The following is a 13,929-nucleotide window of genomic DNA, read 5'->3' as shown; positions in this document are numbered from 1 at the left end:
TGTGACTAGTGATGATGGGTTTTCCCGCAAACAGCTGTAGGTTCACAACCGTGCTCCTATTTAGAGTACCCCTAGGAACTTTCACTCACTTTTCACAATTGAGTTCCCAATTAGAGTAAATTTGTAGGCCTAGTTATCACAACAGGAGATTGTAGCCTGATCCTCCTGAATCCAAGGACAGGGTCCATGACAGTTGCCCAAACAAGCCAAGACCCTTGAAAATGAAGCTCACTTTCTAAAAATGTCTACTCTGTTGGGGGAAGCTGGGTTAGACTGCCAGCAAATAGCCCCTGCTGGGAGACCAGGCCATTTAAAAGCCGCCTCCTTTCTGATGGCTGGGGTGAGAAGCCCAGCCCTGAACCTCCGCTTTTATGTGCACTGTGAGAGGCCACCTACCAGTGATCTGCACTCCAACAGGGAAACTGGCCAAGGTAACCTGTTGATCCTCCAGCAGAGGGCCTGGAAATTGGGCTGGGAGAGACATTCTCTAAGGTCGTTGTCAGGTCTGGTCTGAGAGTGAGGCCTGTGGACTCTGCTGTAGCCTTGGTGCTAATGGAGGAGTCGGGCTACATGAGGACCTCCTCATCCTTCGTTTTTCTGCTCTGGCGGGTGTGTGTATGAGGGAGAGAGTATCCTTGAGGCACCCCTGCATCCAAGCATGGTGATGTAGAGCCTCCTCTTTGAGAGCCAATTCCCACTAATGCAGGGGTGGGCAAACTTTGTGGCCTGAGGGCCACATTGGGGTTGCAAAACTGTATCGAGGGCCGGGTAGGGAAGACTGTGCTTCCCCAAACAGCCTGTCCCCTGTCCCCTATTCGACCCCTGACTGCCCCCCTCAGAACCCCTGACTCATACAACTCCCCCTGCTCCTTGTCCCCTAACTGCCCCCTCCTGGGACCCCCCGCCCTAACCACCCACCAGGACCTCACCCTCTATCCAACCCCTTGCTCCCAGTCCCCTGACTGCCTCGACCCCTATCCACACCTCCACCCCCTGAGACTCCCACGCTTATCCAACCCCCCCCACATTCCCTGTCCCCTGACCGCCCCCCCCAGAACCTCTGCCCCATCCAACTGCCCCTGCTCCCTGTCCCCTGACTGCCCCCTGTGACCGCCCGCCCCTTATCTAACCCCCCAGTCCCCTTACCATGCCACTCAGAGCAGCATGTCTAGCAGCTGCGCCACCCAGCCAGAGCCAGACACGCTGCCGCGCTGCTTGGCAGGAGCGCACAACCTCGCCGCTCAGAGCGCTGCCAAGCGGTGGCATGGCTGTAGGGGAGAGGGGACAGCAGGGGAGGGGCTGGGAGCTCAAGGGCCGGGCAGGACAGTCCCGCAGGCCAGATGTGGCCCACGGGCTGTAGTTTGCCCATCTCTGCGCTAATGCCTACCTCCTGCTCTCTAGCCCAACCGCCAAAGCTGCAGGCAGCAGCAGCTTTGGCTTCTGTTCCTGAACTGGTCTCCCTTTGCAACCTGCAAGACTCCCAGTTACCATGGTGATGGGTACGAGGTCAGTGCTTCGAGTAACAGTCAGGCATGAACACTAAGGTAGGGACGTGGGCTCCCCGAAGGTCAGCAGGAAAAGGGCAGGTAGGTTGTCTAGCCCAGGGGTCAGCAACCTTTCAGAAGTCTTCATTTATTCACTCTAATTTAAGGTTTTGCGAGCCAGTAATACATTTTAACGTTTTTAGAAGGTCTCTGTCTATAAATCTATAATATATAATTAAACTATTGTTGCATGTAAAGTAAATAAGGTACTAAAAAGTTTAAGAAGCTTCATTTAAAATTAAATTAAAATGCAGAGCCCCCCAGACCAGTGGCCAGGACCCGGGCAATGTGAGTGCCACTGAAAATCAGCTCACGTGCCGCCTTTGGCACGCATGCCATAGGTTGCCTACCCCTGGTCTAGCCTGTCGTCCATAGCAGGAGCGGGCAGGGCGGGTTACTCAGAAAGCAAGCGACTGAAGGGAAATAAGAAGTGGCTTGTCGCAGGGCGAGCTGGCCTTTTACGAGGGTCGGGGCTCAGCTGCACCTTTGCCAGGGTTAACTTGTCTCCCCAGGTGGAGGGAGTGAGTGTTGAGGTCATCTGACTATACCAGGCCGGGTGGGGGGTTGGGATTGAGAGGAGAACAGAGTGGGAATCCCTGACCTGACCTTTATAAAGAGTGGGAGGACAGGTGGGGGGCTGGGAAGAAGCAAAGCAGGTGGCGTCAGATAGATCAGTTCTGACCGTCAGAAGGCAACAAGCAGGGGGCATAAAAACCAGAGCTGTATCTGGGCTTGGTGCCTGATTCTCCCCTCTAACAGGAATCCTAGTTCATAGACTGCACAGGACATAAATCATCTGAAAATCCACACTGTGATGCTGGCTAAGAGGCTGGTGTGAGAAGAGTCAGAACTAGGCTGCATGGGGGAGGGGAACCCAGGCTTTAATTTCACCTGCAGTAATCTACACTGCCATGCTTCCTTATTCTATGCGCTAAGATTCCATTGGCTTCTTGGTTCAAGTTAATTCCGTTTTAGAAAACAACAAAACCCTAGGAGTTTGGATTCATGCGGCCCCTTTCGTTCTGCAAATCAGTGCCCGGCCTGTGAGTTTGTTTAAGCTAAGCAACAATTAATAGCAAGAACAAGCATTTCCTTGGCTTACAGGCAGCTTGTAGCCCTTCCAACACACTCCCTTCCCCAGATTAACTAGGATTTAGTAGGTGTAAATTCTGTTTATATTAAGGTAGTTCCATAGAAACCAGCGCATACCATCGTCCCTATTCTTATCTCTGAATTCCATGAACAAGCAATCTCGGCAGCTCAGCTCAGGGTGACAGTTCCTGCTTTTTCAATAAACCTAATATTCCAGAGACAAGTGAGTACGGAGGTGGCAGTGACGGAACAATAAAGAGACACTGTCCACAGAACAAAGTCAAAGGCAGTCTCTGTGGAAGGGGAAACTCCAAGGCATTAGTGACAGCTGATGGGTTGGCCAGTCTCTTCAGCCTCTAGGTAGAAGTTGCTCCAGTACACCTATTGTGTGTCCTCATGTGGGCCCTCACTGGAGTGTATCCAAGTCTGGGGCACAGGTGGCGGGGAGGGAAAGATTCCCACTGACTGCAGTGGGCATTGCGTTGGGCCATGTGTACTGCAGCGGAGAGGAAAATTGGAATAGGAGAATGGACATGGATGGTGGTAGTCTGAGCATCCCTGGGTGAACGGCATACAGGGCAGGCTGTGTGTATTTGATGTCCTGGCCAATAGCTTTTCTGGGGTGTCCCCCATCAATCATGTATGAAGTAGAGGTAGGCCTGGATCTGAATTTCAAATTGGACCCCATCCTCTGAATTTCAGACAGGAGAGTCAGGTTCAAATCTTAAGCTCCCTAAAATGCTGGTTCTGGGGTGGATCCAAAATCAAAAGGGGTTGGAATGTGGGGGCGCAGTCTTCCAGCTTCAGATTCAGAAGTGGCTCCAGATGTTGGAAATCTCATGAGAACAGCTGGTCTTGTGAGATTTCTGCTGCTCAAGTTGTTAAAATCTCATAATCTCTCAGTCTCCAGGCTCCTTGATGACAGCTCCAGAGGTTCCAATGGCCATCCAGCCTAAGCCTGAGCTGTAGATCTGGTCCAGCTCAAAGCTGGAGTCTAGATTTGATCTGGATCCTCCTGGACATGGCAGGTTTCGAATTCTGCCAGTACTCTCATCATGCAGCATGGCTAGCTTTCTGATTTGCTCCCGTGATGATCTTGATTGTTAAATCTATCACTGGGATAATCATAGCCAGATGCCCACACCTTGATTCCTCTCTCTTGCAGCATGTGAAGCCTACAACTAGATTGTCCAGCACCGTCTTCCCTCTGGCCCCCCCCTCTATATCTCAGCACAAACATGCATAGCTGACCTCTGGCAGGAGGGCTGGGCTGCACTGTTCTTAGGATAATGCAGCTTACACCTATCCCCGGCATGTTGGTGAGCCTAGCGGAAAGTTCTGCCAGCAGCACCCACTGGGACACTGGCATCACACCAGGCCACGGACCTGCGCCCTACATGATCCTGTATATCAGTGCAAAGTGGGCACCAAGCGAACCCAGCGAGGCTGGATTGGGTGAGGCCAGTCGTGGTCTTAGAGACAAGGGTTCACTCCTGGGCTAGATGCTAACCAAGGTGTGTGTTTTGTTTTTTCAGGTGGTGCGGGAGACCGAGAAAAGATGCCTGTCAATCACGAAGCCTTCCTGCTCATGGCTAATTCCCAGAATGAGATGGAAGATTGGGTGAAAGCCATCCGACGGGTCATATGGGCTCCCTTTGGTGGAGGTATTGCACATAGCTCACATGCACATAAATTAAAACTGTTGCCTCAAGGTAAAACATATTCTTGTGATACTAGGATACGTGGAAAGCACAATTTGGGGGCGGGGGTGAACCCATATTTCTCCTCCTCTGCAGTACGCAAAACTGCCCCCACTAAAGAAGCTGATTGGTGAAAAAATAACATTGTATTATTATTATTATTTTAACTCTCATTGTTTACAGCTATTTTATTCCCTTGTCCCTGACTCCGCCTCCTCTTTCCTTTTTTGCTGAGAAGGAGGGTGTCCAGTCACCTCCTTTCTCCACCACTGGGCCAGATGCCCATTCCCATACTCTCAGGACATCTGAAAGGCAGAGTCACCTTCCACTTGACAAAGATAGGGCCCGATCCTGCAACCTGTGTGCAAGTGAAGCTCCCATTGACTTTAGTGGGTGTCTTTGTTTCTGTAAGGATTGCAGGGTCAGACTCAAGACACCCCTTGAGAGGGTAATCAGTGTTGCCAACTTGTGTGATTTTTTTTATCTCCAGTCTCACAATTTTGATGTTTTACCTAAATCCCCTGCTCCTGGAGCCCTGTGATTACACAAGACTTTTTAATGCTGAGATTAAGTTTCTGTCCCTCCTGGCTGGGGGAAAAGCTTGAGAATGTGACCCCTGTCTATCTGGAAGGCTCAGCCATCACAAGGCCAATAAAAAAAACAACTTTTTTTTTAATCTCATGATTTTATGCCAATCTGCTGATTTTGGCGGGGACTGACTCATGTTTTGGAATGCCCAGGTTCAGCTGTATTGAGGAATGTCGGTAGCCAGTGGTTGTCTCACTGGTAATGTCTCCCTTCCTCTGAGGCCCTGCCTACCCTAGGCAGAAGCATCCAGATCCTGAAGGGTATTTAGGTGCCTAACTTACATCAACATCAATGGGACTTAGGCACCTAAATACCTCTGACAAGCTAGGCCAAAGGCCTTGTTGCCTATCTGACTGTGGTCTATGCTTGCTGTATCGGTACAGTGCCCTGGAACAGCCTTTGTACCATGGGCACAAGTGTCCATTGCAACATCTAGGACAAGGCCTCTGCCCCAGTTCGGCTGGATGTAATCTAATGTGCTGCGGGGTCCCCGCAAGCAGCAGGATGCACTGATTCAGCTGCTCCTCCTAAGCCCAGCCCGCAGTGCCATGCCCACATTTTCAGTTTACCTCCAAAGACGCCTCCTCTGAGGGTGTCAGGAATCCCAGAATGCACCGGTGCAACCACAGCTAGAGATTGTGCTTTTAGTGGAGCCTGTGTAGGTCTGTTAGAGACTACTTTAGCTGGGCCACACAGCAAACACTGCAAGGAAAACTGAGACAAGCAGCAATTCAATGCAGGAGATGTCTTTGTGACAGTGTCCTCCTCCAGCGCAGATGGCATCAGTGCTCCTGCTGTCGTGTATTTGGGTATTTTTATTGTCAAAGTGGCCAAGGACTTACCAGTCTCATGAAATAATGCTAGGCTGACATCTACAGTAAGGGGTAAATCCACTGGCTCTGGACTCAGCATTACCAACCCTAAGGAATCCAAAGATCTGCATTTAGGCCCAAAAAGCTCAAGATTGATTTCAAAATCAAGAGGGTTTTTTTAATACATTTTGGGTTTTTTTTGCTTGGCCTTCTGGTTTCTGAGCCTCTGAGGTGCACACAAGCTTCCAAGCTATACTCTGCAACTATGAGGGTTAGAAACTTGGGGGTTTTAAAGAATGAAATCTGATGTTCTCCCATAATCCCATGACTCCAGGAACTGGAGCTTTAAAAAAAACACCATCATCAGACTGAGAATAAATCATGAGAGGTGGCAATGCTGTAGGCTAGGAGCTGGATAATAAAGAAGGAAAGGCAGCTACTAGGGATGTCAATGAGAGCTGGATCAGGCCCTGTAATAATATTAATATCTAGCTCTCATCATCAGTAGATCTCAAAGCACTTTACAAAGGAGGTCAGTATCGCTATCTCCATTGTGTAGATGAGGAAACTGAGGCACATAGCAGGGCAGTGACTTGCCCAAGGTTACCCAATAGGCCAATGGCAGAGCCAAGACTAGAACCCAGGATTCTTGAGCCCCATTGCACTGTCCTATTCGCCAGGTCAGAGAGCATTACAATTTAATTGCCAAGCAGTTGAAAAAAAAATTGAAATTCTGGTCATTTCATGTCAGCTCATTGACCAGTATTAATTTTAAATAATGCCTAACTCCATTCTGGCTATCATGCCTGCCTGTTTTATCTATGTCTCTCTTCCTTTCCCTAGTACACCTCTACCTCGATATAACGCTGTCCTCAGGAGCCAAAAAATCTTACCGCGTTATAGGTGAAACCGCATTATATTGAACTTGCTTTGATCCACCGGAGTGCGCAGCCCCGCCCCCCAGAGCACTGCTTTACTGCATTATATCAGAACTCGTATTATATTGGGTCGCGTAATATCGAGGTAGCGGTGTATTTATAGCATGCCAATCACCAGGAGATCTAGTCGCTACATTCATTTCTGAAGTATTTGAGGAAATGACCAAATTCACCCACACCCCTTCCCTGGAATCAGAGCAGGGCTCTTTGCATGTGGTATTTCAGCCTACCTCACTATATGGGAAGGCTGTAAACAAAGCTGTCTCTTTGTGTTTTAACCGAATAATTTTAACTCCGCTTCACTGCCACCGCTCCTAATTTGAGAGCCAAGTCTTATCAGTCGACACGTTTTAATATTTGAAACTGGGGAGGAAAAAAATCAGGCTTTATTATTAATATGTAAATATCCAGCCCTGGAGAAGGTTGATAGGATGTGAAAATGAATTATGCCAAGATAAAAGGGGCGGCTTAGCCACATGCTTTCATCTTTGCTGATGTATTGAAGAAAGTCCTAAATCAAAGAGGATGGGGGACATGTTGGTGCGGGCACACGCACCGGCACAGCCTTTCAAAAAAGAATCTGAAAACTCCCCAAAGCTGCTGAGGATCCCAAGTTATTAATTGGAGACAGGTGCAGACTTAAAAGCCACACAGAGTTTATGCTTTGAAACAACTTTTAAATTTGGCCTTAAAATAAAATCCGTGGGCTCCTGAGCCTGTTGGAGAAGGCTGGCTTGCTTAGGGCCCATGTGGGTTTCTAACAGGTTCCCCTGGCTTTCAGGGCCTGGGATCCATGCATCTAGTCAGTTGCAGCCAGAACAGAGGTTTTTGGGAGCTCAGCTTTGGAAAGGAGCTGTGTGCATTGGGTTTGTTTGTGGCTGGTTTTGATTTTAAAGAGCAGACATTTAAAATGAATGGATACAGCTGGGCTGTGAAGTGTTAGCCAGGCTTGATTAAAACTCCAGCTGACCCTGCCTCACTCTCTCAGGAACAAATCTCTTGTTTGCACCACTGCCGTTCACGGAGTTACTCTGCATTTACTCCCCATAGCCAAGAGCAGAATCTGCCCACTGTGGGGCACCTGTGTGTGGCTCCATGACAGACATGCAAGTCAGACCCACAAATGCTGCTTCATGCTTCCCCTCCTTGCCACTAAGGGCTCCCTTCTCTTTAGATGGAGAGTTGCCTCCAGTCCCCAAAGTCCTGCTGTTTTCTCCCTACTGTCCCTTACAGTGTGTTTGCTGCAGCACTGCAGAATGGTGCAGTGTGGGCTAGTGGTTACAGCACAGGCCTGGGATGCAGGGTACCACGGACTTGCTGTGCAATGCTGGGTTTAGCTGCACCTCCCAGCATCCACCAAAGCCATCTGCGTGATGCTGCTTTGACAGAGGGGAAGGGTGAGGTTATCACTTCAGTGGGCATGGTAATACTTGCTTATTCCAGCAAAAGCCAGTGAGTATTGGCTGCTTTAAGCAGGGCCTGGCTGGTTGTTCACTTCCCCGGGGTTCTTGTTCCTTCATTGTCTCACCTAACAAAGTCCCACTCAGGTTGGCTGAGGGATTGAAGCTAGGGCCTGTGCTTCTGAAAGCATGAACCTCTATTGCCTGAGCTGAAAACCCAGGCATGGGAGCTGTGAGGCTGCAGCTAACGCGTAGACCTCTCTGCTGGATCAGTGCTAACTTGGCAGAGAGCCAGACTGCTAGGCTGGGCTACACGGTTATTTCTTTCCTTTCCTTTCTCTTCCTCCTGATCTCTCTGGACATGGGTGGCTCCCTGCTCCCCTTGCTCTCTCCTCCCTCATACTCCCTGTTCAGTGTGCTACACCTGCACTTCTCTTCCCCCCGCAGCCCAGCTCACCCCGCACCCCTGAGCCTGGCAAGGTCTGGCTAGCTTAGATAGCATCTCATCTCCACACTAGGCCTTTCTGCTGCTGCTTCTGCCTCCTGGTCTCCTCCCCAACCCCTCAACTACACAGATCTCCCTGCTATGGAGCTGTTGCCATGGCCAGGAGCGTGCTTGCCTCAAGCAGAATAAGTCAGCCCTGCTTTAAGAACTTGCCTACACCAGGAAACTGACAGGAGTAGCTCCAGGTTTAGCCTCTCTGTTCTGCAATACAAGCACTTTATTCCAGGGTAATTAGCGTGCTCATTCTGAAAAAGAGCATCCACCCAGGGAGCTCTTTCAGTCAGTTGCCCCATGTAGACAAACCCTAATTCGTTGAGACCCTCAGCTCAGCCGACAGGGGAACCTTGGCTCCAGATCCTCTAATCTGGGATCTGTCCAGGGAAATGCAGGAATTCCCAGAAACGGTGGGGTAGCTGAGTGACCTGCCTGGAGCAGCTGGGTCCCTGTGTCTGTGTCCTCACTGCTGACATGGGGATCGCCCCACCCAGGCTGAATTAATGACTCTGCCTTGCATGGAAGTTGCTGTATGAAGGCAAAACACTGTTATTCTGGAGTGCCAAATATTCCCATCAGACTCACATGTCCACTGGGAAGCTGGGCAGTTTAGTGGCTAGGACACTGTGCTGGGATTTGTCGGGGGATTCAGCTCCTGGACTAGCCCTAGACTCAGTGTGATCTGGGGTAAATCATTTAAACTGTCTTGTGCCTCTGTTTTCCTTGTGTACAATGGGGATTTCCCGGTGCAACTGTTGTGAGCACAGAGTCCATTCATGATTGTGGGTGCACACGGTACTGCAGCGATACAGGCCAGGTAGATGGCTCCTCTTATCTTCACAATGCCAAGTGTCATTACACAGCTGAGATGCTGCCCCGGAAGTGGAGGCCAGCCTCCTCTAGCGTTGTTCCGTCCATGTCTCTGTTGTGCAGGCACCGCGTGTGCCAGGTTTTCCTTCCTTCACATGGGGCAGGGAAGGGCACGCTGGGAGGCGGGCTAAAACCCGGTTTGCTCCCTGAGCAGCTGCTGGGTGTTTGCCTTGCCTCCCGTGTGTGGTGTTATCTCTGCACAGAGATACAACTGGCGCCCGGCTAGTTTTATCAGTGTTTGTTCTTCCAACCCAGAGTCAGTGTTGTCTGATGGTGGGAGACAGACTCAGGCAATGGAAGAGGAACAGAGAAGGGGTCTGTCTTAAGGGAATGGATGAATTCAGAAAGATCCACCTGGGACAAGAAGAAGGACAAAATATCTATGAGGAGGTTATGATCAGCTTAACCCCAGTCAGTATTTGTAGCAGCAGAAGTCAGGATCTCCTCTTTCAGATAGGGAAACTGAGGCACGGGACTGGGAGAAGACTGAGTCAGGTATGGGGCCTAGCTATCTGCACCTCCCCCCCCCCAAACACAGCAGTCTGCTTGGCATCTTCTTTGTCTCTCATGTCTGCCCCTGGGATATGACAAGACCTGACTTACCTAATATCTAAGGTACCCCTATGGGCTCATTGTTATAGTGTCTGGGCACCTCACCATGTATTTATCCTCACAACACTCCTGTGAGGCAGGGCAGGGCTGTTATCCCCATTGTACAGATGCGGAAACTGAGGCACAGAGAGGCCAAGTGACTTGCCCAACATCACACAGGCTGTCTGTGATGGAGCAGGCCTAGATCTCTAGCTAGCACCCTCACCATTGGGCTGTCCTTCCCTTTGGCTACTCTCTCTGATCTGTACTAGAGAAGAGACAAAGATGGACCCAGTAATCAGACCCTGCATAGACTTCAAATGTGCAGAAAGCATGAGTCCTGGATCTGACCCTGTTCTGGTACACTGCAGAGGTGGTTACGGCTACTGGAACAGGGCATATAGCTTACAAGGCTAAGACCATGCTTGGGGTGAACATCAATGGGACTTGTGTTCCTAAGTGACCTAGGGGGCTTTGACAGCCCTGAGCCCTAGAGCAGAGGTTCTCAAACGGGGGTCGTGACCCCTCAGGGGGTCGCAAGGTGGTTACATGGGGGTCGTGGGCTTTCAGCTCTGTGGAGCTGACAACCCTGAGCTCCCATTTAATTAAATTACCCCCAGTTTTAATTTATATGGGGGAGAGTGTCACACTCAGAGGCTTGCTGTGTGAAAAGGGTCACCAATACAAAAAGTTTGAAAACCACTGCCCTAGAGCTTACTGTCTAGAGATAAACCAGAGCCGTTCCATTTCTCAGGGCTTCATGTGATACTCCTAGGTTTCTGCCCTGTGAGGTTCACTCCCTCCACACGTATGACTTGTAAGCTTCCAGAAAACAAATGACCAAGGGTCACGGTGGATTCTCCATCACTGGCCATTTTTAAATCAAGATGGGATGTTTTTCTAAAACGTCTGCTCTAGGAATTAATTCAGGGAAGTTCTCTGGCCTGTGCTACACAGGAGCTCAGACTTGGTGGTCACAGTGGACCCTTCTGGCTTTGTAGTCTATGAAGCTATGACTTTGCAACTCAGCTCAAACACCCAAGCTTTGCCTGGCTCCAGATTGAGATGTGTGACAGCTCAGGAATATGGAAGGTCCAGAGTAGTGCCCAGCAGTGTGGGGCACCGTGTGAAGTGTGTTAGCACCACTCCAACCAGGGAAGGACATGCGCCCCCAGAACCTTGGAGCTAAAGGCTGCCGGTGAGGCTAGTGCTAGTGCTGCTGCAGAGAGGGGAGACAATGAACAAAATCCCCCAGGTGCTGTGAATTGGACTAGCTCTATGGCTTCCACCAGCTGGGGGCCTGGCTCATTGTCTCTTAGCTCGTGAGGTCATGGGCACCAGGGGCCAAGACACCAGGGTGTCTGCTGGGCAATATAGTAGCTTCCTTATATATAGTGGCAAGTATCGCCACAGTGCTGCACGTAAGTCCTTAGGGCCTATGAAAGGACAAGGGCTTGTACTGTGTTAGAGGGCATGCTGGACTCGCCCACAAACCAGAAGCTCCCTCAATTGGCTAGAAGTAGTAGTACCTTGCTTCTGTGCCACGTGGCCTCTTCTGCACTACTGCAGTGCTAGTAAATTATTAATATGACAGTAGCTCCTGATATAGGAGTGTTCTAACAAAACGTCTGAATGCATATATGTAAATAAGGTACCAATAGATGGCACTCAAGAATGTGTAGCATAGTGCCTGGATTTTGTGGGACCAATAACATTTCTTGTGCCCTGCAAAGAGGTTCCTCTTTACATGGAGCTCTTAGCAGCAGCCAAAGGCCTCAGGCCCTATTGTGCTGGGTGAACACAGAAATGACAATCGCTTCCATGAAGATATTCTGACTGTAAGCACAGTTTTTCCCAAAAGAGCCCCTATTGCGTTACAAACTCTCATCAACAGGCTCATATGTATATTTGAACCTCAGCCCTCTATTGGAGACAATCAGAACTGCTCATCTCTGTTTCATATGCCCTTTACTGCTGATGGTGATTCTCCTCTAGATCAAGTATGAGGGAGCCTGTGTTCATCAGCAGACTGATCTGAATTCCATTCCTGTTGGCCGTAGCGTGCCACCACCAAGTGATAATGGTGAAATCTTAGATGGCCACAAATTTGTTACATTAGACTGTGTAGACTGGTGGGGGCAGTGCCTGGGGGGCTGACTCAGAAGGGGAAGTGCCCCCCGACTGAGTCACCCACATCACTTCCTGCCACACTCTTGGTTTCCCGCACAGGCCTCCTCTGTGAGCACTGGCCATGTTTGTGCTAGGTTTATGAAAGCTGACAGACTCAAAGCCCCCCTGGCTCTCAGAGCAGGCCATGGCAGTGGGTGATTAATAGGGCAAATATGTACCTGTGGTGTTTCTCAGCTTGCAGGCAAGTTTTTTAATATCTCTGTGTTGTTTCTTTGATGAATATTGTGAGAATCTGTGTTAAAGGAGAAAGTTAGCTAGCTGCCTGCAGGCGGCAGATTTAACCCTTTGAGAGACCCTCCAACCTCTTCAGCTCCTCTAGGTCACTCATAGGCTGCAGGTTTGGCTGCCGTGGCCCATTCCGTCCTGGGCCACTGCTGAGACAGCTCAGAAAAGTTTTGTTAACTTATTTAAACAGAAGTCCTCATGTCCTGGTTCAGGAATGCCTGAATGCCACAAGAAGGGGCAGCTTCCCTGCTCTTTCCATCCCCATGATGTTTAAATAAACCTCTGAACCTTCCAGTGCTTTTCAAGCTCCTCTGAGGTTCTTTCTTGCTTGCCGCTAAGGGCTCTGGCTGGAATCCAGCTGTTGCCCTAGGGGTGAAAGCTACTCTGTATCTCTGTGCTGTAACATTCCTGACCCATCCAGGCTCAGTGTCCACTTGGGTTTAAGCTCCAGGAAGTTGTCCTCCTTTTTCCTGATTCCCAGGTTAATGCTGGATCACCTGGCCTGGTGGAGGAGGTACAGGAACTGCAGCAGGCAGCTCACCTGTGTACAGGAGTTTCAGGGGGAGCAGCAATGGGCCTGTTACTGATCTGATTCTGATCTAACTTTACAAATTCTAGGAGAACTGAGCATGTCAGTCCTAAGACACGTTTGTTCCTGCCTCAGTAGTAAATGCCACCTGAATAAGAACCTGTGCCGCTTTGTGTTGTTATTAAAATAGCAAGCAGAGGCCCCGTTTGGCTGTGTATACCCCTAGTGAGAGCTCACACTCAAAATAGACCAGACAGATAAAGGGTAGGAAGAAGACCTAAGGCACAGAGAGTGACTTCCCTAAAGTCATACAGCAGGTCTGTGATTAGAACCCAGGTCTGACTCCCAGGCCCGTACTTTAGCCAGTAGGCCAGCCTTCCTCCTGATTCCCGGACTCCTCCGCTGGCCCTGTTATGCCCCAGACTGCAGCACGGGGCAGGGAGCACAGTGCTAACTGTGTGTGTTCTCTTCCCCACTACCACATCCACCTTGTGGGGGAATTGACAAGGACACTGACTAGCCAAGGGTCAGTCCTCATTTTCAGCATCAAGCTGGACATTGCTGCTCAGCCAGGACACGTGGTTTCTCAGTGCAGGTCGGTAGCTACCCCATGAGCAGTGAGTGACTCGACTTCGCTTGTCTCAGTCTCAGAGAATAGGATTTTTCCTAGCTGGACAGACAGGGATGCAGTGGAGTTAGTTGCCCACAAATATATTTCGCAGAGGGCAAGCTATGAACACCTTCCATCAATCTGGATGGAGAGCACCACTGGTAAATCAGCTTCCCTACACTCCGGTGAGCTAGAGAACCATTAGTAGGCACAGAGCAGTCACACGGGGGAAGTCTCTGGCAGAATTGGAAATGAGTCTCCACTGAAACCCAGTTCTGTGCTTCCTTCTAAAGGGAAGGGAAGGCAGGCAGTTCAGAATCAGTTCACACATGGGAGGAGTT

General features: G+C 49.9%; 1 protein-coding gene across 4 annotated transcripts in view; it reads left to right on the top strand.

The window, feature by feature from the left end:
- The window catches only part of ARHGAP22 (Rho GTPase activating protein 22), a 225,339-nt gene that overhangs the window by 155,403 nt on the left and 56,007 nt on the right, over positions 1-13,929 (top strand). For 3 of the 4 annotated variants that reach the window (XM_034777448.1, XM_034777443.1, XM_034777444.1), the window contains one exon: positions 4,172-4,348. In XM_034777448.1, coding sequence (XP_034633339.1) covers positions 4,172-4,348 — 177 coding nt within the window. The remainder of the gene's footprint in view (positions 1-4,171; positions 4,349-13,929) is intronic. The other variant, XM_034777449.1, reaches the window with a different exon arrangement.

This window comes from Trachemys scripta, chromosome 7 (assembly GCF_013100865.1).
Source record: "Trachemys scripta elegans isolate TJP31775 chromosome 7, CAS_Tse_1.0, whole genome shotgun sequence".
NCBI classification, from domain to species: domain Eukaryota; kingdom Metazoa; phylum Chordata; order Testudines; family Emydidae; genus Trachemys; species Trachemys scripta.
Note: the sequence above shows the minus strand (reverse complement) of the source record. Positions and strands in the feature narration are given on the sequence as shown.